The sequence below is a fragment of the Myotis daubentonii genome, chromosome 3 (assembly GCF_963259705.1).
Source record: "Myotis daubentonii chromosome 3, mMyoDau2.1, whole genome shotgun sequence".
Lineage (NCBI taxonomy): Eukaryota > Metazoa > Chordata > Mammalia > Chiroptera > Vespertilionidae > Myotis > Myotis daubentonii.
The window spans coordinates 58,155,256-58,182,344 of record NC_081842.1 but is presented as its reverse complement, the minus strand read 5'-3'; the positions used below and the strand labels follow the sequence as shown (position 1 = coordinate 58,182,344).

General features: G+C 52.1%; 1 protein-coding gene across 1 annotated transcript in view; it reads right to left on the bottom strand.

The window, feature by feature from the left end:
• SEMA5B (semaphorin 5B) overlaps positions 1 to 27,089 on the bottom strand; it is a 115,942-nt gene that overhangs the window by 28,877 nt on the left and 59,976 nt on the right. Inside the window, exons 2-3 of the mRNA XM_059687648.1 lie at positions 9,335 to 9,543; positions 3,784 to 3,883 (exon numbers count right to left, since the gene is read on the bottom strand). Of these exons, the coding sequence (XP_059543631.1) occupies positions 3,784 to 3,883; positions 9,335 to 9,488 (254 nt within the window). The 5' untranslated portion in view covers positions 9,489 to 9,543. The remainder of the gene's footprint in view (positions 1 to 3,783; positions 3,884 to 9,334; positions 9,544 to 27,089) is intronic.

The window sequence follows — 27,089 nt, the reverse complement described above, 5'->3', positions numbered from 1 at the left end:
TGGGGCATGCAGGAGGCAGCCGATCAAGGGACTCTCTCTCATCACTGACATTTCTATCACTCCCTCTCCCTTCCTCTCTGAAATCAATTAAAAAAAAAGTATAAATATATATATATTTAAAAGAATCTTAATGATGATGTTACCTATTGAGCACACAGTGTCAGGCACTGCTGAAATTGCTCTGGAGCCACAAGGCCCCCTTGCATGGACCCGACGGTGACAGAACCACCGGTTCGAGGGCCATGTGAGAGTGCAGGTTCACAGCATAGACCCTGCGGCAGAGACGGGGGAGTCCAGCTCAGTTGCTTGTGAGGGGCCTTCTGAGCACCTCAGCGTCTGCATCTAAAACGGATGTGGCTGTCTTTCCTCTTTCACAGGGTGGTGGAGACAGGGTAATGAATGGTAAGATGCATGTTAAGATGCTTTATTAATGTCAAGAAGATGTAAAATACTGGTTTTCCCTAAGAGTCTTCTCTCCTTCATACATCTTTGGTCATTCCTCTTTTCATTCCTGGAGTTTTTAGAAGTAATTGCTTTGGAAAGTTCTGGCCTCCCTCAGCTGTGCTGGGAAGAGAAATGAGGGGAAAGGTTGTGGAGTGGGCCAGAATGCGGAGGGGCCCTGCCAAATGAACCCAGAGCCTGGAGGAGACCGCTCGGGCTGGGGACTCCTCTTCCCCAGCTCTGGCTGCTGGCCCGGGCCTCACTCAGCTGCTCTGCTGTCCTGGCGGGCCTCACCCATGACCTTGGCTCCAGGCTCCTGCTGCCCCTCCCCAGCCGCCTGCCCTGAAGAGCTGCCCCGCCTCTCCCTCCTGGCCTGGGGACAGATGGGCTGTGGCTCACGGCTCTGCCCCGGCTGTCTGCTAGGTAACACAGGCATCCAGCCACAGCTTTAAAGAATGAGGGGAAACATTGCATCACTTTTTTATGTTTTCATTTTTATCCCATCAAAAATCATTCATCACAACGTCGTCGAGGTCTGCTCTTCTGGGAGATGAGAACAGAGAGAAATCTCTGTAGCTTGACCCACCCTAAGTCCCTCAGGAAACAAGGCGGGGTATAAAGGAGCAAAAATATGTCCCCTAGCCGGAATTCGAGAGGCCCAGGGGCTCAGAAAGGAGGGGGAAATGTGACAGGCAGAAGAGGAGGAAGGAAAGTGACCGAAAGAAAGGGAGGAGAAAGAAGCCAAGGACCCACTTCATTTGTTTCAAGAGGTGCAAGGGGCAAGTCCAGGGCTGGTCCCCCCCCCCCCCCCGATCCTTGGGGCACAGCCAGGATTGGGGGGAAACAAGGATAGGAAAAGGTATGTGTCCACCATGTGGAGGAAGCCTCAGATTGGGTCGGGAAGAGCAGTGTGACCACAGGCAGGCCACCTCTCCTTCTGAGCCTCAGCTTCCGGGTCCATACAATGGGGCCATAAAACACCATCCCTGGGGTTCTTGTGAAGATTAGATGCGTTTTTACATGGCTGACTGCCTACATGTTTTAGATGCTTCACTATATACATGGTACGTAAGACGGTGCCTGGCGCACGGCCGGCACAGGAAGAATGACAGCTTCTAAAATGTTTCCACACAGTCCAGAGCCAGACATCAGGGTTTTAAAAGTACATACAGAAAACAGATGGGACCTGAATGAGGTGGAAGGCTCTTATCGGTCACCTTCCTGACTAATGCTGTTCGGCTGTTATGCAAGATGTTATCATTAAGAGAAACTGGGTGGAAGGCTTATGGTTTGAATCTCTCTGTGTTAGTTCTTACAATTGCATGTAAATCTATGAGTATCTCAAAATAAAAAGTAGAACAATTACTCTCTTAGCTGGAAAATGAAATCCATACTCTTGTAGACTTGCCCATGTACAGATTACCTCTGGGCAGACACACACCTCACCGCAGGCGTGCCCCCAAGGAGGGGTCCTGCTTGGAGTGCGGAGGGGTGGCCCTCCTCTTCACTGTATACTATTTTGTACCTTCTGAATGTTATACCAGAACACATAGCACCGATGCACTGTGACTGGTTCTTTTAAAAATAAAATTAACCCGTCCGGAGTGGCTCAGTTGGTTGAGCTTCATTCTGTGCACTGGAAGGTCACTAGTTCAATTCCTGGTCAGGGCATATACCTGGACTGCGGGTTTGATCCCTGATAGGGGCACCTATGGAAGGCAAATAATCAATGTTTCTCTCTCTCTATCCCTTTCTCTCTCTAAGCATGTCCTCAGGTGAGGAATAAAAAAAAAAAAGTTAGAAAATAAATAAAAAGTGAAATACTTTCAGCCCAGCTTCGCCATAGCCCTGTGAGGGTGGCAGCACAGAGACTGTAACCCAGACCTTACAGATAAAGAAACTGAGGCTCAAAGGTGAAGATCAGCCCTAGCCAGTTTTCTCAGTGGTCAGTGTCGGCCCTCAGACCGAAGGGTTATAGGTTTGATTTTGGTCAAGGGCAAGTACCTCAGTCGCAGGCTTGATCCCCAGCGCTGGTCGGGGGTGCGTGCAGAGGCAACCAATCAATGTGTCTTTCTCACATTGATGTTTCTCTCCCTCTGTCTCTCCTCCCTTCCATTCTCTCTAAGAAAATCAATGGAAAGAAATATCCTCCTGTGAGGATTAATAACAACAACAACAACAACAACAACAAAGGTAAAGAAGATCACCCAGGACAAGAATGCAACTCCTCGGGTCCTAATCCAGAGCTCTGTCCTCACCTGCCCCTTGTCATACGACAGCGAGGGGACGGGAACACTCAGGAAAGCCCAGACGTCAAGGCTGGTCAGCCGCCTGGTGACCACCCTCCCCCAGCCCCAGAACAGCAGAATCAGGACCTCTGGGGTGGAGAGCGTCTGAAACACGCCACTGCAGGAGGAGGGACTACACGGGCTGGCAGAACAAACTCCAGCCCTGGGCTCAGGGGACCTGGGTTCTCCCTCAGCACTGTTGTCATCTGGCTATATTACCTTGAGAAGGTCACCTTGCCCTCAACAGGCCTCTCTGCCTCTTCATGTTCACATCAAAGGCAGCTGGATTAGACCAGCGATTCTCAGGCCTGAGTGTGCCTCAGGCTCCCTGGAGGGGCTGCTGAAGTGCGGGCTGCTGGCCCCCCAGAGCTTCTGGTTCAGCAAGTCGGGGTGGAGCCCAAGGATCTGCCTTTCTAACAAGTTCCCAGATGTTGCTGGTGTGGCTCGTCCACTCTTTGAGACCCACTGGAATCACCAATCTCCGAGCTCCCTTCCCTACCAGAACTCATGGCCTGCAATTTTGTGAGAATTATCTCCTCCTGCGCCACCCCACAAAGTCCCCATAAGTTCTCCCTGGAGAGTGTTATCCTTTGGATACTGGCCCTGGACAGTGGGACTAAAGGAGGTCAGGTAACAGGGAAGCCAGGTCCTGCCTAAAAGAAGCGCAAGGCCTGTGTCCGGGAGTCCCAGGTGCAGGTGGCCGGCCAGCCAGCAGGGGGCTCCTGGGCACCTTCTCTGCTCGGAGCTCCCAGGGAGGGTGCCAGCTAGGCTGGGTCTGGCCGCATGGCAGGGACAGGGGACAGGAGGAGGCCGCTCTCAGTAACTGCCAGCCACCGAGGTACGTGGCTTGCTGAGATCTGGAGGTCACTTCACCCCCAACCACAAATGCTTCCTTCTGTGGGAGACAGACATTCAGGCACAGAGAGGACCTGGCTGAGAGGAACAGGAGCCCAGGACAGGAGAATGCCCACAGTAGGCTCACCCCAAACAATATTCCCTCCACCCAATTCTAAGCACCTGCACTCTTGACCCCAACCCTCCTGCCCCATTTTACCTGGCTCCCACGATGAGCTGGTTCCTGGAGGGATCCAGAGCGAGCTGGGAGAAGTCTCGGGCTCCAGGGTAGGTGAAGTTAGAGACCCAGGGCTTCAGGTCTGGGGAAGGGAGAGAGGCAAACACCCACTTACCATTGACCAGGTTACCCGCTGCCCAGCACTGGACAGGATAATGGAAAGGTGAAGAATCGGTCAGCGTGAAGTCAGGGTGCAGTGAGGCAGGGGGCGCCAGGAGACCTGTGAGCAGCCAGCTGGGAGGGGGTGGGGAGCAGGGGTGGGGTGCTGTCACTGTTACCGCTTTGTTCCCTAGCTCAGAAAAGGGCTCCACCTGTCCCAGCTGCCCAAAGGGAGACCTGTAATCACCCTTGACTCCCTCAGACCCTCGCCAGCTGCATCAAACACGCTGGCCAATCCTGACTGGTATACGTCCAACTCTCTCTCTGAAACCCATCCATCTTGCCCTCTGCACCCCACCCCCCATCCAGCCACCAGCAGCTCTAGCCTGGACTGGTGCCAGCCTCCTCACTAGACTGGCTTCCACTCCTGCCCTTCCAGCCCATTTCCCATAGGGCAACCAGAGTGATCTTTCCAAAATGCAAATCCGGTTGTGTCACTCTCCAGCTGGAGCCTGTAAAAGCTCCTGGAGAAAAAGTCCCAACCCGTGGCCCCACTGTCCCCCCAAGTCAGATGCCTGACACAGCCATTATTTCGTGATCCATGGAAAGAATGATGCTTCCTCTTTCACATCCCCTTTAGACTCCCCACCCAGCCACACTAAACCAGGACACTGTGCACTTCTCCAATCTAGTCCACAAGAGCCTGCACACTCTCACACTTCTGTCCTCCCTACCCTACCTCCTCCAAGAAGCCTTCCCTGATGCCCCCAACCTGAGTAAGGGGCTCCCATAGACCTCTACTTTACTGCTATCAACATCCCCATATCCCTGGGTGTCTATCCCAGTGGTTTGTCCTGGGGGACAGGGAAGATCTTGCTTCTTGGAGTGCCAGGCTTCTCCCAGTACTTGGCAGTGTTTGAATGAATGGATGAATAACCCTCAGCTCCCTTCTTTCTGTACAAGAAGAATCGGGTTATCAGACAAGGCTCCACAGAGGGTGGGCGACCACTGTCCATCCCTGTCTCCAAGGAAAGGTCTTCCCAGACAAGGCCAACACTTTTCATGGGCATTGGGTGGGCAGAGAGGAGACCGTGCAGCCCTCTGGATGGATGGGCAGCGGTGTGGGGAGGGCAGGCCTGGGCAACAGTACCCGGGTGACTCCTTCTTTCCCTTCTGTGGAGGCCTGCTTCTCCCACCTCAGTGCATGGCTGTGTAATAGCTGCCCCTCACCCCTGCCTCATGGATGGGAGGGAACTGACCAGTAACGAGAGAGCCTTGAGCAGAGGAACATTCATGCTGATGGGGTAAAGACGAGGGGGGAATGTGAGGCCCTGTGCTTTCTCCCCACGGCGCATTAGCGACTGGCTCACAGGAGGCCCAAAGGAGTGTGTATGTGTGTGTAATCCAAGGGAAATAAATCATTGCTCATTATCCCTCCACTACAGAGTAAAAGCAGCCCTTCATTTCTGCACAACAGGCAAACACTTAATCGCTCACTGGAGAACTGGAGGTTTTACGAGTTGGATGTTTTTTAGAAAACTGTGTTATGCATAATTTAAAAAAATAAGAAAGGAATTCTACAACAAAATGAAGCTAACCCCTTGGTTCTGCCTCTGCCCCCAGCAGGTGACTATGGATTGGCAACAATTGTCATGTAATTGCAATGACATTTTTGCAGTATCAGTACAAGAAGTAGATTTGCAGTCAGGTAGGCTGGGTTTTTAGCTGACCTCAGGGCCACTCTCAGAAATCCTGGTAGGATATTATACTACCTGAGAGACTAAGCCAAGGGTCCTCTTCCTCCAGGAAGCTCTCCTGGATTATTTCCCCTCCAGGTGATCTTATTTTGGTCTACATTCTCTCTACCCTTTCTGTTCCATTCACGTATGTTATTGTCACTCAATGTGCTCAAGTGTGTTTTCTCACAGGGCGGGGGGGGGGGGCAGTGTGAAAGAGCTTGCCCATCAGACTGGGTGCTCCCCCAAAATAGCAACTGGGTCACACTTTAATTCTCTCCCCTTCCAACAGAGGTATTCCAGATGTGGGCAGCCAAACAGGGCAAGAGGTGGCATGACTGGTCTGCAGCAAACCAGGAGGAACTCCATCTGGGGACTTCTCAACCCAGTCTTTGCTGAGGTGGGTCCTTGGGGAGGAGGGAAGAGGGAGAGGAAACAGGGCAGGAGCCAGGATGACAACTGGGGGGAGTCAGGGGAGGGCCGGGTAGAGGCCCCTTCCAGTTTCTGTCCCTCTCCCCTAACACAGAAGGGGCCAACGTGGGCCAAGGGGAAAGGGGGAGATGTGCATCCCCGTGATCGGGAGCCTTCTTGGGAAGGCAGCCAGCTTCCTCCGATTAAACAGGCAAAGAGGACCAGAGGGAGGGCTGTCTTTAAAACACCAAGCACGTCTGAGCTCCGTGTGCAGCGAAGGCTTTGGACAGCGTCTTTAAGAGAAAAATGACATTCTCCATGACGCGCCTGTGATTTTAATTATGTATAGTCAATTCAATTACCCACTTTGTGGATTAACCACTGCCAGTGTTAACTCCATACTGGCTTCTCCCACTGCCTGGAAAGGCCATGCCGTGGCGAGAGGAATACTGTGAGGGCCAAAGAGAAACACAGGTGGCCCTGGCCGGTTTGGCTCAGTGGATAGAACGTCAGCCTGCGGACTGAAGGGTCCGGGGTTCGATTCCAGTCAAGAGCACATGCCTAGGTTTGTGGGCTCGATCCCCAGTGGGGGGTGTGCAGGAGGCAGCCGATCAATGATTCTCTCTCATCATTGATGTTTCTATCTCTCCCTCTCCGAGATCAATAAAAATATACTTAAAATAAAAAATATATATATTAAAAAAAAGAGAAACACAGGTGGGCCCCCCTTAAAAGAAACACACAGCAGAGAATGTAACCTTCCACAACAGAAGGATGTCAGACCCTGCACCTGGCAGCTCCTCTGGGTACCGAGGGGTTATTCCCAGATCAGTCAGGTGTCCGGGGAGAAGGAAACTCAGAGCTACGGGGTTGGACACCTACAGCTCGGTCGGAAATAAAGTGCAACATCTGAGGGAACCCTGGAAGCTGGGGGTTGTGCTGGGATGGGTTACGGCAACTTCCCTAGAACACGGTGTCACCCAGAAGACAGTCCATCACTCGTCCCCAGTGCATACTCAGCTGTGCAGAAGGGTGTGGGGAGACAGCAGGACGGACTAGTCCTGGTCCAGGACCAACTGCACTGGGGGCCACCGGGGAGTGACATTGAAGAAGCAATGAGAGGCACGTGAGTACCCAGAAGAGGCTCTTGCTCACCTCTGAGACCCCACTGGGTCCCATTCTGTGCCCGGCATCAAGCAGGGCCCAATAAAAAGTTAGCGAGTGGACAGGAAAAGCCAGAGCTGTCAGGATGGGGAAGGGGGTGAGCTGACGGAGGCAAGGAGGGCTGGGGAGGAGAAGCAGAGAGGACACCACTCCGCACGGCTGCCAGTCCCAGACGACAGACCGTCTCCTCTTGCCCGGAAAGAAGGGAAACCCTCATGACTCTATGTCACCATCGATGTCACCCTGAGCCTCATCCCCTCATCCTGAAAGGGGTGTGGTGGCAAGTCAAGTGATTTACACGTGAAGATACAAAATGGTGTCAAGGAAGCCAGGAACTCAAGGAACACATCTCCCACCCCCTGCCATCCCCACCCCCAGTATAGAGCAGCCTGGCTGGGGGACAGGGGTCCTCTGCGCTCATCCCATTGTCCCTGCCCCACAGTCAGCTAGTAGTGCCCCTGGGAAGCCCTGAGGAGAAATGTTGTATTAGGAGCCGCCACAGGGGAGCCCTCTGTGAAGGGGACAATAGTCAGCCCTCAGAATCTGGCTCCTTCTGTCCCCCACTTGGTCCTTCCCTTCAGGGACAGCCACCAGCAGCACCTCAGCGGCATCAGAAGTCTGAGGGTGTGCATGCTCAGTTTTGTAGGCTTAAAGGGATTGTTAATTTACCATAATCCACTTAAGCCTTCAAAGCCTGGATCCCCGCTCAAGCAAGACAGAGAAAACAGCACAGAGAAACCAGCTGGAAAACCTCCCCAAGACAGGAGACAGGAGCAGCCCGCTGCTGGGAACCCCACACTTCTAAACGCCCCAGCATCCCCGCCACAGCCCCCAACTCCTATTCCTAGGGCTCCCCAGCCCTCAATCCTATGCCAGCCTCCGACTCATGGGTTTATTTTTCTGTGCTGGTTTCCATCTTTTTAAAAAATATATATTTTTATTGATTTCAGAGAGGAAGGAAGAGGGAGAGATAGATAGAAACCTCAATGATAAGAGAGAATCATCGATCGGCTGCCTCCTGCATGCCCTCCACTGGGGATCGAGCCAGCAACCCAGGCATGTGCCCTTGACCGGAATCAAACCAGGGACCTTTCAGTCCGCAGGCCAACACTCTATCCACTAAGCCAAACCAGCCAGGGCAGCGCTGGTTTCCATCTTGCCCCTCCTGACGGGCTGTAGCATCCCAGAGGACGGACTGCTCCTCCTGCCTGGCACCGGGGGGTGGAGCGCTCCATCACTCTGCCTGGGCCGAGTCAGGAGGCTCTGACAAGTCTCCCCAACCCTCTGCACCTCGGCCCGCATCTGTCAAAAGGGGTGGTGGCCTTGCCCTGCCTCCCAGCCAGGGTTATAATGAAGGGGAGACGGGATAGGTGTTTATCAGACTTAAGGATCTGGGGACCCCTGAGACGATATCAGTGTGAGTTCCCGCGAGGCAATGGATCTGAAGTATTGATGTGATGTAACACCACCAGGGTCCCCCACCCTGGCTCCCAGGTCAGGGGAGAACATCCAGGAAGCTCCAGTATTTATGTTTTTGCTTTGTTTTTAGATGATCATCAAACGTATGTACTAATTTTAGAAACTTAGTGAAAACTGATAGACCCTCAGAATATGCCCAGCGATTCACACATCCCAGCTTGGGAAACACTTCAGCTAGACGCCCCCATGCCCTCCCTTGACAGACCAAAGGAGTTACCCGTCACCGGGGCCCCTTTCCCAGGGGGTTCCGAGGACCCCAAAGACGGGCATCCCTGCAGCCGTCTTAGAGCAGAAGGAGGCTGTGCAGAGATCACGAGGCACTTCCAAGGAGTGAGTCATCCTCGTCTTCCCCCCAGAAAAGCCAAGAAGCAGAGCTCAGGCTTCCAGAAGAGCCAGAGCTGAGAGACCCACCAGCCCTCGGCAGCCCACCCAGGGGGTCCACACCTCTTCCTCCAGCAAAGGAAGGCCCCGCCTCCCAGGTAAATATGAGAGAAGGGCCTGGACACATTGTCTGGAGACTAAAGTCAGACCCATCCCGCCCACGGCTGCTGTCCTTACGCATCTGAATCCTAGGTGAGACTGAGTCCTTCAGACATGTCATTGCAGGAAGAGCTGTAGACTTGCGCATGTACAGCGTCTCTCACCTGCAAAGGCCACGGTGGGGTGTTCCCTCAGGGCGCACAGCTGCTGCTCACGGCCGAGATCGCTGGTGACATCCTGGGAGCTGGAGAGGTGGAAGACCAGCAGCGCGAGGCTGGGCGGCAACAGGGTGGCAGCCAGGGGTCCGGGGAGCACCATGGTGGGCCCCGCTGGGTCCCAGCTCCCAGCGGCAGGCAGGCAGGCCGGGGAGGACCTGCAAGGCAAACATTCAGGCTCACCACGTGCTCCCTCGGCAAGGCCCACTTCTCCGACATTCCTCGTGGATGTCAGTGGCCCCACAGTTTTGGTTTTTGTTTGTTTAAATAAATTTATGTTACTTAGAGTTTATTCTGCTCTAGAAATACAAAGTTATAGATCATAGCTTGAAAGCTAATTTCCCTTGGAATGGTATTCTACACAGAACTGACAAATTATAGAGCTTTTCCTATTATGATCCCAAATGGCTTAAAATTTGTTTTAATGATAAAAGTGGTATCTTAGGGACTTTAATAAATGGAGCTAGGACGAATGAATAGCCAGTTATAAAAAGATAAATTTGGGCCCATAACTTACACCTTATACTAGGAAAAATTCCAACTGGATAAAAGATTACATGCTAAGAATAAAACCAACAAAATACTAGAAGAAAATGTGGGCAGTAATCTTTATAACCTTGGAGTGGAGAACCATGACTCAAAATCCAGAAGTTAGTATAGAAAATATTTAACTACATAAAAACCCACAAACTTCTGCATGCCTCTCTTTCCCCCTACCCCCTCAAAAAACAATGTTAAGCAAAATCAAATAACAAACTGGAAAAAATATCTGCAATTCATATCACAGACAAAGGGGCTAATATTCCTGCTATGTAAATAACTCCTGGGAATCAAGAAGAGAAAAACCAACAGTCCAGTAGAAAATGAATATAAATGCAAACTGTGCTTAAAAACATGAATGACACTTATTCTCATTCATAATAAGAGCAATGCAAATAAAAACTTAGCCTAAGATACCTCTGCTCACCTATTGGTTTAGCAAAAATCCAAGTTAGACCACTGTTGGTGAGGCTGTGGGAAAGGAGGCGCACTCATGTACTGCTGGTGGGTGTGCAAAATGGCACAGCCGTGGCGGGGCATCTGGCAAAACAACAGAGGCGCTTACCCTTTGACCTAATCGTGGGAGTCTAGATCAGTGCTACTCAGAGTATGGTGCACAGGCCAGTATGCACTCTGATGACTCTGTGGCAAGATTAATGCAGACATTGGAGAGTAAGTGTTTAAAAACCTGCATAGTTATTTGAGAGAATACTTTTTTTAAATTTATATTTTATTGATTTTTTGCAGAGAGGTAGGGAGAGGGATAGAGAGTTAGAAACATCGATGAGAGAGAAACATCAATCAGCTGCCTTCTGCACACCCCCTACAGGGCATATGCCCGCAACCAAGGTACATGCCCTTGACTGGAATCGAACCTGGGACTCTTGAGTCCACAGGCTGACGCTCTATCCACTGAGCCAAACCGGTCAGGGCTGACAGAATACTTTTATGTCTATTGGATCTAATAACAAAATATTTGGGCTTTTATTTTGCAGGTTGTTTGTGTTTTGTTTTGTTTTTTCAAATTCACTTCCCTAGGGATTCACGTTTATCACATTTTACATGATCATCCCCCTGCCACAGGCTGTAAATTGATAAGTAAAACCTGTTTCTTCATCACAGGTTATCGAGAAGCAAAATAGACTACAGAGGCACCTGCACATCTGCAAAGTCAGGGAGGCACACGATAATTCCGGTGGCATTCTGTGAAGTAAGAAAAGACGGGTAACAACCCAGTACCTGGATCTTTGTAATGGGATACTGTGCAGCTCTGGAAAAGAATGAGGTTTTCTCTAGATTTTAATATGGAGAACTCTCCAGGGATATTAAGTCAAAAAAAGCAAGGTGCACAACAGGGTAATAGCATGCCACCTTTTGTGTAAAAAGAGGGTAGAGACAAGAATATATATTTCTATTTCCTTATCTTAGCATTAACATACACTGAAAAAAATCAAACCAATAAAAAATGGTTACCTATAAATAGCAAAATCGTGATCTGGCCTTCTCAATATAAACCTTTTACATTATTTTCATTTTTGAATAATAAATATGTCTAATATTACCTAGTCTATTAAAAATTAATCCTTTTTAAAAACTAGTTTTGGTTCCCTAAACCTTCTAAGAGGGAGGCTGGATAGCTCCCCTGCGGCCTCCCTTACACCATCTGAACCAGCTCCCAGCTCTCCTCAGAGGCCATCCACTGTGTCACCAGGCTCCCGGGCCTCAGGCCTCTCACTGCGTGACCTCCTGGTGTCACTTTCCTCATCTGTGAAATGAAAGGTTAAATTAACCCAGGATTTTCCAGGGGGTGCATGGGGGAACCAATCAGAATCACTTCCACTGGGGTGGCGGCCTGGAGCCCCCAGGTGAGTGACCCCAAGGGGATTCTGCCAGCCTCGCTGAGACTAGGCCCCTAGGGTTCCGTCCCTCTCTAAGAGCCTTTGCTCCCGACCCCTCCTCTCTCTCCCTTTCTACTGCCACTACCTCACCCAGGTCTGGAAAATCACAGTAGGATGGGTTCTTCCAGGCCTAAGCTTCCTCACTTGTGTGTGACATGGCTAACACCCTCCTTGCCTTGCTGCAAGGCTTCAAGGGGATAGCCCATGACCACACAATGTGTGTGCCCAGGAGTGCCCCCTTCTCCCTTACTCTGCCCCATCCTGCTCCCAGGGGCAAAATCAGCTCCCTCCACAGATGTAAGTATTAAAGGAATTACTATCTTTAAAGGGCCTGGAACAGTGCCTGGCAGACAGTGAGCACCCTTTAGTGAGAACTCTTCTGATGCCCTGGAGGTATTTCCTTTTGCCCTTTGACCCCTGTGCTAGATGCCTTCTACCTGTCCCTCAACTCTCTCTCCTCCTTCCTGCTCTGTGCCTGAGCAGCATCCAGGGACCCCTTCCCTCTGTTTGACCAATGGTGGGGGGAGGGCACTGGCAGGACATAGGAGGAGGGAGGGTAGAGGGAGGAGGCGGCAGAGTGCGCTCCTGTCAGAACCCTGGTACTGGCTTCTGTGCCTCCAGGTTTCAGTAATCATCCCCTCCCTCCCTCCCCCCTCACACCCAGGGGTACCACCGCCTCCTCACCAGCCCACTCACCAGCCCCGGAGACCCACGGTGAGCACTCCCATGTGGCTCTGGATCCCTCCCCACAGCTTGGTAAACCCTTCTTTTATTAAACTGCCTTCCCTCGTCCCAATTTTCGCCATCTGTTTCCTTGGGGTTACAACACCTAATTGGTGATATTCAACGCATATGCAAATATCATCTGACCTTAGCTGGGCTTTTCCTCTCAGCTGCTCAGAACATCTAAGGCAGTGGTTCTCAACCTTCCTAATGCCGCAACTCTTTCATACAGTTCCTCATGTTGTGGTGACCCCCAACCATACAATTATTTTCGTTGCTACTTCATAACTGTAATTTTGCTACTGTTATGAATTGTAATGTAAATATCTGATATGCAGGATGTATTTTCATTGTTACAAATTGAACATAATTAAAGATTAGTGATTAATCACAAAACCAATATGTAATTATATATGTGTTTTCTCATTGTCTTAGGTGACCCCTGTGAAAGGGTCGTTTGACCCCCAAAAGGGGTCACGCCCCACAGGTTGAGAACCGCTGACTAAGGTATTAGGACAACTGTCCTCCCCTCATTATTCCGAACCCTCGCCCTTCCCCTGCTCCCTTCCCAGGCCTCCTGCCTCCCACCTCAGGTCTGACTACCACCCTCACTGCTCCCAGGCCTGCCCCTTGGTGTGGCCAGATCCTGAGCTCTGGGCCTGAATTAGGAGCACATTCTTAGCCCCTTCCCTCCCCTTAGGTACTTAAAGTACCTAACTTCCATAACTTATGGTTTTTATGTAACTATGTCTTCCAAGGCCCTCCTGAATCAATAATTGCTAGATTAAGATTCCTTCCTCCACCTGGGCTCCAGCACAGTGCTTCTCTGTTTGAGGAGAAGGGAAGGCGCACCGCTGTGAATGGGGGTGGGTGAGGTCTGAGGGCAGGACCTGGATTCCAGGTCTCCTCCACTCAGGTGAGGGGGAGAGAGAGAGGAGGAGAGAGCCAGGGCAGCTGATGGACGTGCATACAACACACAGACCGGGGAGAGTCGCCCAGAAGTAGACAGAACGGGTACTGGTCAGGGAGGAGACAGGATGGGCATTCCAGTCCTTAGGAGTGCAAACGGGGGTCTGGGGGATGACTTAGGAATCCCACAGGGGGCTCACACACACCCTCTTTTGCCATCATCTTCCAGGACCTCGTCTGCCTTTGGCAAGGAAGACCGGAGACCATAAGAAGGGTGCAAAGGAGGGACAGAAGGACCCGGGCAGCGAGGCATGGGCTGGAGTGTGGGTGCTAATGGTCAGGACAGCTCAATGAGCCAGGGCTTGCAGCTTTGCAAACGCCAGCAGAACAGGGGGTGCCACACTGGAAAACAGAGTGGTTAATCCCCCAATCACAGAGGGTGTTACAGGGACTGACTTTTGTTGTTGTTGTTAATCCTCATCCGAGGATATTTTTTTCCATTGCTTTTTAGAGAGAGTGGGAGGGAGGGAGAGAAAGAGAAACATCAGAAACATTGATGATGTGAGAGGGACACATCGATTGGTTGCCTCCAGCACCTGTCCCAACCAGAGCCAGGGATAGAAACTGCAACTCAGGTCTGAGCCCTGGACTGGGAATCAAGCCTGCATGGGACCCTTCGGTGTGTGGACCGACACTCTAACCACTGAGCACACCAACAAGGGCCAGGGTCTGACTTTTTGAGCAGACTTTTAGATAACTTGATGTAGGGGGAGCAGTGACTTCTCAACTCCCAAGAATTCCCCAGCTTTGGAAACTATCCCCCCTCCATCCACAGGTCAAAGGCCCCTGGCACCTCATATAGACACCTACCCTGCCCCCCCCCCCCATCATAGCTGCTGCATCAAGGATAGTCATGTGGTTAAAACAGACCAATCAGATGCCCTCTCATGGCAATTTGGGTCCCCCCTTCCTCCCCTCCAGGGTCCAGTCAGTCTTTCCAGAGGATCTAGGAAAATGTCATGTGGACAGGTGGGGTGGCCATCTTCCACCGGTCACATGGGCTGAGGACAGGAGCAGAGATGACTTAAGGCAGTGACAGGCGACAGAGCAGAAACGTATAAGGGATGCTGATAGCCTTCCACTCCCAGTTCAGCCATTTCCTGAGGTCAGACTACGTCCTACTGCCATGAGCTAACCCGTCCCGGATCCTGTAGTGAAGTTTCCCCTGGTTTTGCTGAAGTCCGTCCGAGTGGGTGGTGTCAGACCAGGAGCCGCCTATGCAGCACTGCCTCCTCACGTCCACTCCTGCCCTCTCCTCCCGGAAGGAGCCTGGTTGTGGGGCGGGACAGTGTGCCCTGCTCAACGCCATTCCCAGCCTTTCCGACAGGGTGGCCAATGAGGGGCGGAGGAAGTCATGGTGGGGCTTTGGGGGAAACACTCTGAGAGGGCTCGCCTTCTTTCCGCCTGGCCTGCACGTGGGGTGGACGGGGCTGCGTTAGCCTGCGCTGCTTTAAGTGACCGACAGCCGGGTGGTAAGGATGTGGGACCTGGGATAACGCCTACCTCACAGAGTTGTTGTGAAGATTAAATGAGTTATTTTGTCTACCCGGCTTAGAACAGCACCTGCCACTCAACAGGCCTCGTATAAGGGTCGGCTGTCATTACTACTGTTATTACTAGAGACTCATTCACTCCTGCTCTGTTCACACCCTTGCTTTTCAGGTCTCAGTTATCACTAGCCAAGTACCATTCCTATCCCTACAGTTTGGGTTCTCATACGTACAGCCAATTCTCCTCAGACAGACAAGAATTTCTATTTTTAATAGGTTTGTCTGATCGGATGTTAAAAGAATCCCAGAATGTCTCTTCTGGAGGGTGGGACGTAGCAGAAGCCAGCCAACCTTCCCGAGGAGTGTGGAGTGCCGTGGAAGTTCTGAGCTCGGGGGACTGCCAGACCTATGTGCAAATCTGTTTCATCACTGAATGAGGAGGTTAATAGTCCACCTGTCTTAGGGAGAGAGCTCATAATGCACCCAGAAGGGAGTCTGGCACAGAGGAGGTCCTTTATGAAACACGTTTGTATAAATGTATTCATATACGTAAAATATTCCACTAGTTACCGGGTGTCTGTCTCAGGCTCATTTTTCATTCATTTACACAAAACTTCACTGGATGTTTACTGAACACCTGGTATGTGCTGGGCCCTGTATAGATGGGGAAAGTGAGGGAGAGGAGATGCCCATATGAAATAAGTTTGGTCCCTGCCCTCAAGGAGCTTATAGTCTAATAGAGGAGAGGAGACATTTCCCCAAGGAACACTGTGTCACAGCAGAGAGAATGACCGCCTGGGGCCTGGGTCTGGGCGGATAAGGGGACACAGGAAATCTGTGCTTGGCCCTGTCTCAGTACCCGGTCGCTGGCTCAGCTGCAGGATGCTCGCTCCAGGGGTTGGAAGAAGGGAGGCACAGCACCAGCTGACTCCTGCTATTTCGGGAAACCCCCAGTGATAAGGAAAGCATTTTCCCAAATCACCAGCCAGAGTTTCTATTGCCTTCTCTCCCGCTGCTGCCCCAATTCCCTGTAGTCCTCCATATGGGGTCATGCTAATGGTGCCTGGAGGCATGTGAACGCGTGTGCATGTATGTGCGAGAGGATGCACACCCACGCAGGCACCCCCTGGAGGACGCCTTCTCTGGGACTTCTCCAGGGCTCACTCTCCCAGCACAGAGAGTGGGAGAAGGATTAGCTCAAACTGTGGCAGGGGATGACATTGCTGCGTGAGCGAGAAGGGCAGAGGGCCAGGCCAGAGCTGTTGGAAGGAACTCCTGCTCTTCTCTCTGGGGCAAAGGATGAGGAGCATGGGGTAGAGAGTGTGTGAGAGTGTGTGTGTGTGTGTGTGTGTGTGTGTATGTGTGTGTGTGTGAGTTGAATTTCCCATGAACCCAAACTGGCCTCCCAGCAGGCTCCCCCTGCACAACTGTGCCCTCCCCTGCTAGCCAGAAAGCCAGCCTTCCTACTGGGAAAGGCTGAATTGCCACACCGAGAACCCTCAGATCCCTCAGACTGAGGATGAAGAAGGGGTCCCAGCCCTCCTGTAGGCTCCAGGGCTGCAAAGGAGATGGCAGCAGGGCTAGACGAGTAGGCAGCAGACCGGGAGGGGTGTGAAGAGAGATGCAAGCTGCCCTGGGCAAGGGCAGGGAGATGATGCAATAGGATGGAGGTCTAAGGTACCTCGCCTTGAAGGCAGAACTCAAATACAATCTTGAAGAAAAGAAAGGGGAACTTCCCCAGGCATCAGGACAAGAGCATTCCAGACTGAGGGAACAGCGGATGAGGGCACAGGCAAAGACCTGGTTGGCCCTGGGCCATCCTCGCATAATCCATGGAGGCTGGAGAAAGGGACAGAGATTAGAGGGAGATGAGTCTGGAACAGAAGACTGAGGCCGACTCATGGGAGAGTCTAGTGCAAACCTAAAGCTTTGGGATGTTTTCTTCTGCTGAAAAGGAGGACACGTTGATGGTTTAAGGCGGTGGAAGGATGGGGGCGGGTCTGCGCTTGGGGAAGTTAAAGGGCAGCGGACAGTGGGAGGGATGGGTTGCAGGGCAACCCTCAGAACCAGAATTGATTGGGTGCCTCTTCCTCCAAGAGAACCCAGCCCCACACCAGGAGCACGGCTGGATCTCGGCCCCCAGTGCTCCCTGTGGAAGACATACCAGCCCAACTGCAAAAGATGGAGGACCAGGTAGGGGAGCTGAGCCCTCAAATTACTGGCTGATAAAAAGGCTGTAATCAGACAGGAAAGAACCATCTCTGACCCTAAAGATGGGGCTTGGCAAACACGGCTGCCATGTCCTGAGAATGTGCCAGGCGCTGGGCTAAGCTCCTTCCCTGCAAGACCCGGTGGCCATGGGGCAAGAAAGCCAAGAAGTGCCTTGTGATGGCCATGCTCAGCTGACAGGAAGGAACAGAGGCGGGTGGGGCTGAGGAAGGCGCCCAGGGTCCCAGTGCCCATTAGGAACAGAGGGATCTGCACCCCAGACTGTCGGCTGCAGAAGCCCGTGCCCTGGGCCCCGACATGCACCGTCCTCCCTGGAGAGAACGGGCCCGGCTCTCCTGGCACCTTCCTGGCACCTTCCGTAGCCCTGGCTCCAGGAACTCCCCAAGCAGCCGTAGAAGCTTAATTTGGTTTCCTGAGTTGGCTTCCTGACCAGGGTGAGCGCTTTCGAACTATAAATTATTAAACTGACTTCCTGCTGCAAATGAGCCTCCTGTGAGTTTGGGGTGTGGGAGCAGCTTTTCCAGGCCCTGAGCGGCTCTGGAGAGAGAAATTCCATCAGCTGCTGATGGACAGAGGGGCGTCCAGAGGTCCAGCCCAGCCCAGCTCACAGCACGACTGCCTGGGAGACTCCCCAGCCCAGAGGACAGCCGGGCCGGTGTGGGGGCAGGGACCCAGATGCTTCCTTTTGTCCCCACCTCAAGCTTGGCCCTTGAGCCCTTGAGGACTTTGGGGAAGGGGGCTCAGCGATCCTCCTTCCTGGGCCCCGCCCCTCCCCGCCTCCATTCAAAGTCTCCACTTGGCTGCCTGCCTAGAAAAGGGGGAGAAAAATTGAAGGAAAAGAAAAGAAGAGGAAATAGGGGGAAAACCAAGAGCAGGAGAGAATGTATTCTGTCTGCAACTTAGTGGGGAGGGGACGGTGTGGGGGCCCCTCCCTCCCTCACCCTCACCGCCCCCCCCAGGGCCAGAATGCCATCTTCCCACCCACCCATCACTCACTACTTGGGGGGCAACGTTTAGCCAAGCCCAGGACAAAGATAAAATTGAGATGCAGATTCCTTCCCATTGCTCTGAATAGAGCAGATTGGATACGGATTTTCCCCTTTTCTTTCCATTTAGACCATCTGGGCGACTGGGGCCCAGAGGGAAGGTTGGGACCAGGTGGGGGAGGGAAGAGAGGCTCTGAAAGACTGCCCAGCACGTTCCAGCTCTGGAACCTGGGGGTGAGGGTGTGGGTGCCACCTCCACCCACCCCCTTTCCCAGGGGCAAGTTCATTCCCTGCCTCTGAGCTCTGCTCTCAGGTCTGGGCTGGCCAGACCCCGCCCAGCTGGGTCCTCTCCTCTGTCTATTTCCTAGCAAACTAAAAGTCATGTGCCTTTGTCACATCAGTGTTTGGCAATCTTTCCTGCAGTCCCCCCCGCCCCCCTGGCCCACTGCAATTAAAAGTAAAAATGTGATCCCCAAAAGCTTAATAAGACGAGCTCTGAAAGATCATTTGGTTCAACCCTGTGTTTTACAGGTGAGGAAACTGAGGTCTGGGAGAGAGTATTGAGCAGGAAGCTGGTGGGAGAACCAAGACTAAATAACAACAAAAGCAACAACAAAGACCATGTTCTTATGCAACAGGCAGTGTTCTATGCTCTTTACATTTATGCTGTTTATCTTCAAAGTAGGGGCCCAGTGTATGAATTCACGCACCTTGAAAGGAACTGTGGGCCGAGAGACGACCGGTGGGCACAGGGGCGGGTCTTGACCCATCCTCCGCATCCCCACCCAGACCCTCCCGCCAAGGTGCTGTCTGCCAGCAGCCCACTCCTGCCGCCACAGCTCCCATGCACTGACAGCGCTGGCCCCGCTCACACCCGCTGATGGCACAGAGCGATTGGGGCCAGCGCCAGCAGTGGGTGTGAGTAGGGTTGGTGCCATCAGTGGGTGCGAGTGGCGGCTGCTGCCCCAATCACCCCTCGGGAGCAATCAGGGCCAGCAGCCACTGCTTGCACCCACTGATGGCGCCGAGTGATTGGGACTGGCGCCAGGCATCGGCAGCGGGTGCAAGCAGTAGCTCCGATGCCAGCAGCAGGTGCAAGTGGGGCCAGCGCTGGCAGCAGGTGCGAGTGCCAGGAGGGACCATGGTGCACAGGAGCAAAGAATTTTCAGGTCAGCACACGTCATAGCAACCGGTTGTTCGGTTGTTCTGCTGTTGAGTCTATTTGCATGTTCGGGTTTTGTGAGGCAGGTACTGTCATCATCCCCATTTTATGGATGGGAAAACTGAGGTACAGGCCAGTTAAGTAACCAGCATAAAGCCAAACACATAGAAGCTAGATCCAAACTGGGGCGGTGGGGTTCCAGACCTGCCCCTTGCACAGTCTCAGCAGACCACGCAGGAACATGGCTTTACTTGACATCACCTGTGAGAGGAGCACAGGCCCGGTGGGCGTCTTGCCGGGGCTCGCAGGCTGCTCCAGCAATCATTTGCAGATGGGGAAACCTCTAAAGCACGGCCACACCCATTCTGTATTTCTAATCATGGAGTCCCGACTTGCTGCTATGAACAGCATATGTCAACACAAGGTCAGAACTGAAAAGAATAGAAAGGGAATGTTTATATCACTTGGGAAAATGAGCAAATGGGAACCTCGTGAGGGTAACTTTGTAGGTGACGACACGCGCGTGGAGGAAGGGGACCAAAAGCCTGGGGAAGAGAACGCTGGAGGGAGAAACCATGGGCTGGAAGCAGGACCCTGCCTAGCAGCTGCAGAGCAGCTGTGATGGATCGCAGCTTAGGAACACGTGAGGTTACGGCTTGCACAGGTAAGTGCTACGAATGGTGCTGGTGGTGGTCGCACTAAGGTGGTATGACGATGAGTAGGGATTTCTTTTTTTTGTTTTGTTTTCCAAACATTCTATAATATTTTATTGTTTTTGCAATGAAAACGAAAACAAAGGAGGCTTTCCTGCTTTAATTGCTGGAATTAAATGCTAAGGATGTTGCCAAACATAAATCAAGCTTATCTAGTCATTAGAGCAGCCTCCTTTTTCTCCTCCCCATGGGCCAGCTCTCTCCGTGGAAGCATTCTGCTATCAGAGAGTCCATTGCTATAGAAAATGAAACTGCTTTTGAAACCATGCCTACAGCTCAGAAGCAGACGGCAAATCCAGCTGACGGCCTGGGCTTTCTTGGGGTTTCAGTGACAGACCCACTTGCTCAACATAAACCCGTGTGGGAGGGCCTAGTCCCCTCACTCTCTGGAGCATGGCTCCTCGGCACCGGAGAGCTGGTTCTGCTCTTCTTCAAAGAGCTTCTAAAGAGATGGGTGGTGCTGATGGCTGCAGGACAGTGTGAATGCCCTTAACGCCACTGACCTGTACCCTTACACATTGTTAAAATGGCCCTGGCCAGGTGGCTCAGTTGGTTGAGCGTCATCCCATGCACCAAAAGGTCGCCAGTTCAATTCCCAGTCAGGGCACATGCCTGGGTTACAGGTTCGATCCCTAGTTGGGTGCATACAGGAGGCAATCAACTGATGTTTCTTTCTCATATCCATGTTTCTCTTTCTAAAGTGAATAAAAACATATTTAAAAATGTTGTTAAAATGGGTTGGAGGGAAGGTAAGATGGTGCAGCCACTATGTAAAACAGTATGATGGTTCCCAAAAAAATTAAACATAGAATTACCATATGATCCAGCAATGACTTCTGTGTATGTACCCCAATAAATGAAAGCAGGGACGCGAAAGGATATTTGTACACATGGGTCCACAGCAGCATTATTCACAACAGCCAAAAGAGGGACGCAACCCAAATGCCCATCCATGGATGAATGGATGAGCGAAGTGTGGCCTATCCATGCAACGGAATATTCTTGAACCTTAAAAAGGAATGAAAGTGTGACTCACGCTACAACGTGGATGAACCTTGAAGACATTATGCTGAGTAAATAAAGCCAGACACTAAAGGACTGGTATTGCATAATTCCACTTAGTGAGGGACCTAAGACAGTCAGATTCTTAGAGACAGCAGGTAGAATGGTGGTTGCCAGGGCTGGGGGAGGGGAGAATGGAAAGTGGTTATTTCCTGGGTACAGAGTCTCAGTCTGAGAAGGTGCAAAGTGTGCTGGAGACGGACGGTGGTGACGGTTGCACAACAATGTGAATCTACTCAATACTACCGAGCTGTACACTAAAAAACGGGTAAGATGGTAAATTTTATGTCATGTATATGTTATTATAATTTTTTAAAAAAAGAGCTCCTCAAACCCAGGGGACTGAGGAGAGCCAGAAGGCGTGCTGCTGACACCCCAGATCATGGGTCTTCTCCCACTACAGAGTGGTGCCCAGTGCCAGCCCCTCCCTGTCCCCCAGGGCATGCCTGCCCCTGCCCAGTGACTGAAGCGAGCCTGACGCTGTATTCATTTCCTGTTGCTGCTGTAACCAATTTCCACAGGCCTAGTGGCTTCAAACAGCACACTTACTCTCCTACAGTCCTATAGGTTAGAAATCCAACATGGGCCTCAATGGGCTAAAATCAAAGTGTCAGCAGGACTGCGTTCCTCTCTGGAGGCTCTGGGAGAATTGATTTCCTTGCCCTTCCAGCTTGGGGAGGCCGCCCACATTCCATCTCCAGGCCCCCAGCACTGCCTCTATCACAGCTGGGAAAGGGTCTCTGCTCTCAAGGACCCGTGGGGTTACACTGGGCCCGCCCAAGTAACCTGAGGTGATTACTGTCAACGTCCTTCACAGAATCACGTCGGCAGCATCTCTTGACATATTTACAGGTTCCAGAGACATGGAGGCCTTTGGCGGGCTGTTCTGTCTACCACACCCATCACCCGCACTCCCACCCAGTTGTTCACATGTGTCACCAAGACCCATCTGGGCCTGAATTTCTGAAGAAGGAAGCCCAGTAGCTGGCAGGTCACGGCCACACTCTCGGGGAGGAAAGAAGAAGCTATAGCCGAGGAAGCTGTCAGTGAGCATGAGGTGTGAGCCCGAGGTGGTGGGCGGGGGGAGAGGACACGCACAGGGAAGGCGAGTGGTGTGTCCTATGGGAACGAAGACCCACCGAATACAAAGGGGGGATCGAGGGAAAGGCTCACAGGTGAACTGCACTTCAAAGAAATTCATGACACTGGCACAAAAGTTTTACCAAAGGGCGATTATTATTCACTTCTCCAAAGGGTCTTCCAGAGCATTCTCCAAGTAATGAGTTCCACTGTGTTCTTAAAATAGGATTTACACCCAATTTTTACAAGCACATAAAGGGATGCTTGTAAATCTACTGAAAGGAAGTGAGAGCGGTAACATCTGCCGCCTTCTGTGCATGGTGTCACAGGGAGCGGGGAGGAAGCACTGAGGGGGGGAACACAGGCTCAGACTCCAGCCTGGGCCCCGGAACGCCATCCATTTCATCCTCCGGGCACCTGTCCTCACTCCGCAGGCACAAACCAAGCCTGTAGGGGTGAGGGAAAGGAAAACAGCAGGTCAGGGCTGGCTCGGGGCTCTCTCAACCCAATCTCTGCTCCTTCTACCTTTCCTAGGGAGGAGAGATTTTTCGGAGTGAAGGTTGAGTGTCTGTGTTGGTAACAGAAGCTGTACCCCTCCCACATTGCCTACTAGGTCTCACTGAAACTTTTACTTACGGACAAAGCCTGTCATCCTAAAGTTATTAGAGAAAATAACCCAAATGACCTGAAACAGGTAAAATCTGATGTGAATAGTTGATTCCTTGTCTCTTTGGGGTGAGCACAGGGCACTGGAAGGAACCAGAGATTTGGCCCCATTTCCTTCCCTCTCGTGGCCACAGAGCACAGGGCCCTGGAAATCCTCCTTTGGCCTCGAAGCAGATAATGTAAAGGAAGGTGCCATAAAAATCTTGGCCACTGTACATATTTCTGTGCCATTTCACCGTCCAGGTTCCCTCTAACCTCTCAGTCGGCCCTAACTTTCATCTTTGGCTCCTTCTCCCAAATGTGTGATTCTCAAGGTTCAGTTCCCAATTCCCAACTCCCCTCTCTCACTCCACTGCTCCCAGGGGGGTCTCAGCAGCCCACCAGGGTTTCTTCTATTTTTTTTTAAAGCCCACACCCAAGGACAGACTTTTTATTAATTTTAGAGAGAAAAAAACATCAATCAGGGACTGAACCTGCAATCCAGGTATGTGCCCTGACCAGGAATCAAACCTGTGACCTTTTGGTGTACGGGAGGACACTCCAACCAACTAAGCCACACCAGGCGGGGTTCAGCGGCCACCAGGGCTTCTGTTTCCACCCGGCTCCCCAGACCTCCAGTTCCTCTCTTCTGGACTCTAGACTGTATGCCATTCCACCATCACCCAGACACCCCCGCCATAGGCTGCCCAGAATGAACTTGTCCCCTTTCTCCCTTAACCTGTTCCTCCTGAGCCCCCATTTCTGTCACCGGAACTACAACCCCCCACCTGACTCACATCTCAGCATTCCCAGACTCCCCTCCACCTCATCTCCCACATCCAACCCACTGTTGAGTCCTGGCACTTGCAGCTCTACAGCGGATCCCAAGGCAGCTGTGCTCAGGGCTAGCAGGTGACCTCTGAGCTAAGTGCACAGGGAGGAGCCGGGGAGGCTGGAGGACAGGTGCACACGTGGACACGACAGCAGTGACTCAGCTCTCCTCTGACCAGCCGACTGTTGCCTTCTCGGGATGTGGGCCCAGATCTGTCCATTTTTAAAGAAAGGCTATGCATCTGATTTATGACATCCCCTTGTTTCTAAATGCTGCAATTACCTGCATTTTTTGAAACCCCTATTTACACCAAACAAAACATGTCTGTTTGTGACCTCAGGACGCGACCATCTCCTCAGGGCTACCTTCTCCATCTTCCCCCTGAACCAATGCTGGGCTCTTCTGCTTTAGATGCCAGCCCCCCAGAGGGGGAGAGACAGGAGAGAAGGCTGATGCCACTCAGGGTGACAGAGCCATTAATTAACAGAGTTAAACATCTGGTGCTTAATTAACACCCTCCCTCCTCTCTCGTTCTCCCTCCTGTTTCCCTTTCCCAGCAGGGCTCCTGGGTGAAGGAAACAGGAGCTGGAAGCTGGAGGGCAGACGGGGAGATGGGATGGGAGGTCCCGGCTGGAGGCAGGGCAGGGGAGGAGAGGGTGTGAGGTTCCCTGTGCCAAAAGGAAGAGGACAGGTCAGGAAGAAGTAGGTTTATGACTCAGTAGGAGACTGAACCTGGGAATCCATGGCTCTCCTTGTGGCAACACTGCTGGTTGCCTTCCTGATATTCATTCCTCTACCGGGGTCTCTGTAACAACCCCCAGGCTGCACAGACTAGCAATGAGCCTAGTAGCCCCAGGTGACGTGCTTTCCCAGTCTCTCACGCAGTTAGGGATGGTCATGTGCTTAGTTCTGACAATAAGCACAAGTGTGCTACAGACCCTAAGAAAGTGCTGCTTTGCTTATGAGAGAACAGACTCAGCGGGCACCACCCCTCCCTCCCGTCTCCTTCCTGCCTTCCAGAGAATGTGATGTCTTGACTACAGCGGCCACTTTGACACTAGGAGACAAAAGGCACGAGGGAACAAGAGGATGACATGTACCTGATGTAGCTGAGCCAGTGTGCAAAGACCAGCAGCTGCTGCCACCTCCAACCCTCTTGTTAAGTGATCAAATGAATCCCTATGTTTCGAGTTCTTGTAGGTGGTGTTTTCTGTTACTTGCAGCCAAAAGAATTCCTTAGTGATACACTCTCGCCTCTAAACCCTCTTCTCTCCAGGGAGATAAACTGACCACTTATTTAATTAGAGTTGAGTGAAGTCATGAGCAGCGGCTGCTGCTCAGAGCATTTCCCAGCCTGGACTGCCCAGGACCTGGAACTAGGGACTGGAACGTGGACAGCAGTGTGGGCATGGCTGCATTAGATGGTGGGCTCCGAGGAAAGCCCCTCATCACAGCCTCTCCAGCGACAAGCCAGAGCCTGCCATGCAGTGGGAGCTCAGCTGACCCATGTGTGAATGAATACACGAATGGAGGGATGTGCCAACGCTTGGCACAGGTGTCCCTCCCAGTGACACCCAGCGGGCAGGAAGGGACTCCCAGCAGCTAGCTTGAATCTAGCTGATTCAAGAGCCACCCTTCCGCACAGGCCAGCCTGCAACACTCCTGCCCTTCAAAAGTCCCCCACCCCAGGTCCTGCGATGCCCACCCATTCTCTTACCTAGAATCCCATCAGACCTCCCTGCTTGCTATACATCGGGCTCCCTGTGTTGACTGAAGCCCCTGAGGCAGATGCCACTATGCGTTTGAAGCCTCCAGAAACCATCAGTGTCTAAAACGCTGAAGGTAGCTGCCAAGTACTTTCATTTCAGGTTGATGCTTTGGAGCGAAGCTAAGAGGTTGATGATATAAAGGGCTGCTCAGAAAAGAGACAACCCTAAAAGAAACAGTCCCCAGATGTCTGTAGGACTGCCTGAAACGTACCATTAGACATGGACTACTTTGACTAGCTAGGTCACCTTAAGTAAAACACTTAACCACTCTGAGCGGTGGTTTGTATGATGGGAAGAAGAATAATAAAACCCCTTTCGTACTGCTCTTGTGAGAACCAAATCAGCACCAAAGTACATTGTGAGAACGCTTATTAAAACAAGCCTTTCAATGTGCTTAGTCTTGGAAGAATTATCCGAACAGTTATCCCTTTTGAATGTAATCTTGCAGCTCTTAGGATAGAGACGAACCCTAGACCTCCACCTTCCCACCCGCTTCACAAATGCCCCCTGGGCCATCTTCAGAAGTATGTGAGGAACTTCTTAAGTTGAATTGATGTGACAATTCATAGGTGAGAAAGAGGAGAGGGCCGTGTGGGGGAGGGACAGCTCTGTAGCAGGTGCTGCGGGTGCCCTGCGCAGATCCCCATTCCCTGGCTCAGCACCCCCTTCCCGTCCCCCAGCAACATTCTCAAGGGCTGGCCCTTAGCCGAGGGCAGTCTCCTCCCCAGAGATGCCTGGGAGACTGCAGCTCTCACCCTCACACAGGGCCCTGGGCAACCACTGCCAGATGCCAGGTGCAGGGGTATAAAAGCCTCTGTGAAACTGCTTCCCTCTCACCCTCTCAGGTGTTCCCTGTGGGCACTCCCAGGCAGCCACCTGCACACCAGTGTCGCCTCAGGCTCTGCTTCTAGGGAGCCTGTGCTAAGACTAAGCCTGCAGGAGCCCTTTGCAGAGGAGGGCTGATAAGAAGCGGGTGTCAGGACCCAAGTGCACAGCTCTTGGTGGGCCCAGGGCTCTGCCCCTCACCCTGCATGCAAGACAAGCATGGGGCTGGCCCAGCCCTCAATCCTCCAGGATGGGAGCCTTGACCAGAGCTGGTATCTACACCTCCATCCTCCACGCTCTCCTGCTCTCCTCAGCACCTCCCCTCTCTCCATGGAAATGTGTAAATCCTCTCCAAGGCCCCACATTTTCCTGGAAAGCTGTAAATCCAAAAATCAATTGGCCTCCATGTCAGGAGATTATCGGGATGGGCCCCAGGAACGTTTCGGCCCATAGTCTCCTGGTATTAGTGGAGAAAGGGCCTTGGGAGACAGTGTAACTCCCCTGCACAGTTTAGTTTGGATTATACTTCTGTACCCATGCTCTTCCCTCTCGTTATATTCGTTATAATTATGGTCTGCTTTATTCTCCTCTAAGCCATTACCACAGCTGGACGGAGTGGGAAATGCATGGATGCTAATCCCCCCTGCCCAGGCCCTCTTTTCAGAACTGGTCTCCCTAGAAGCAAGGAACATGGTCCCGGGGTGACGGAGCAGTGGGTGGGGTGGGGGTTGAAGAGACCTGAGAGGTCTAGCCCCCGGGTACTGTGCTCCTTAGATGGGAA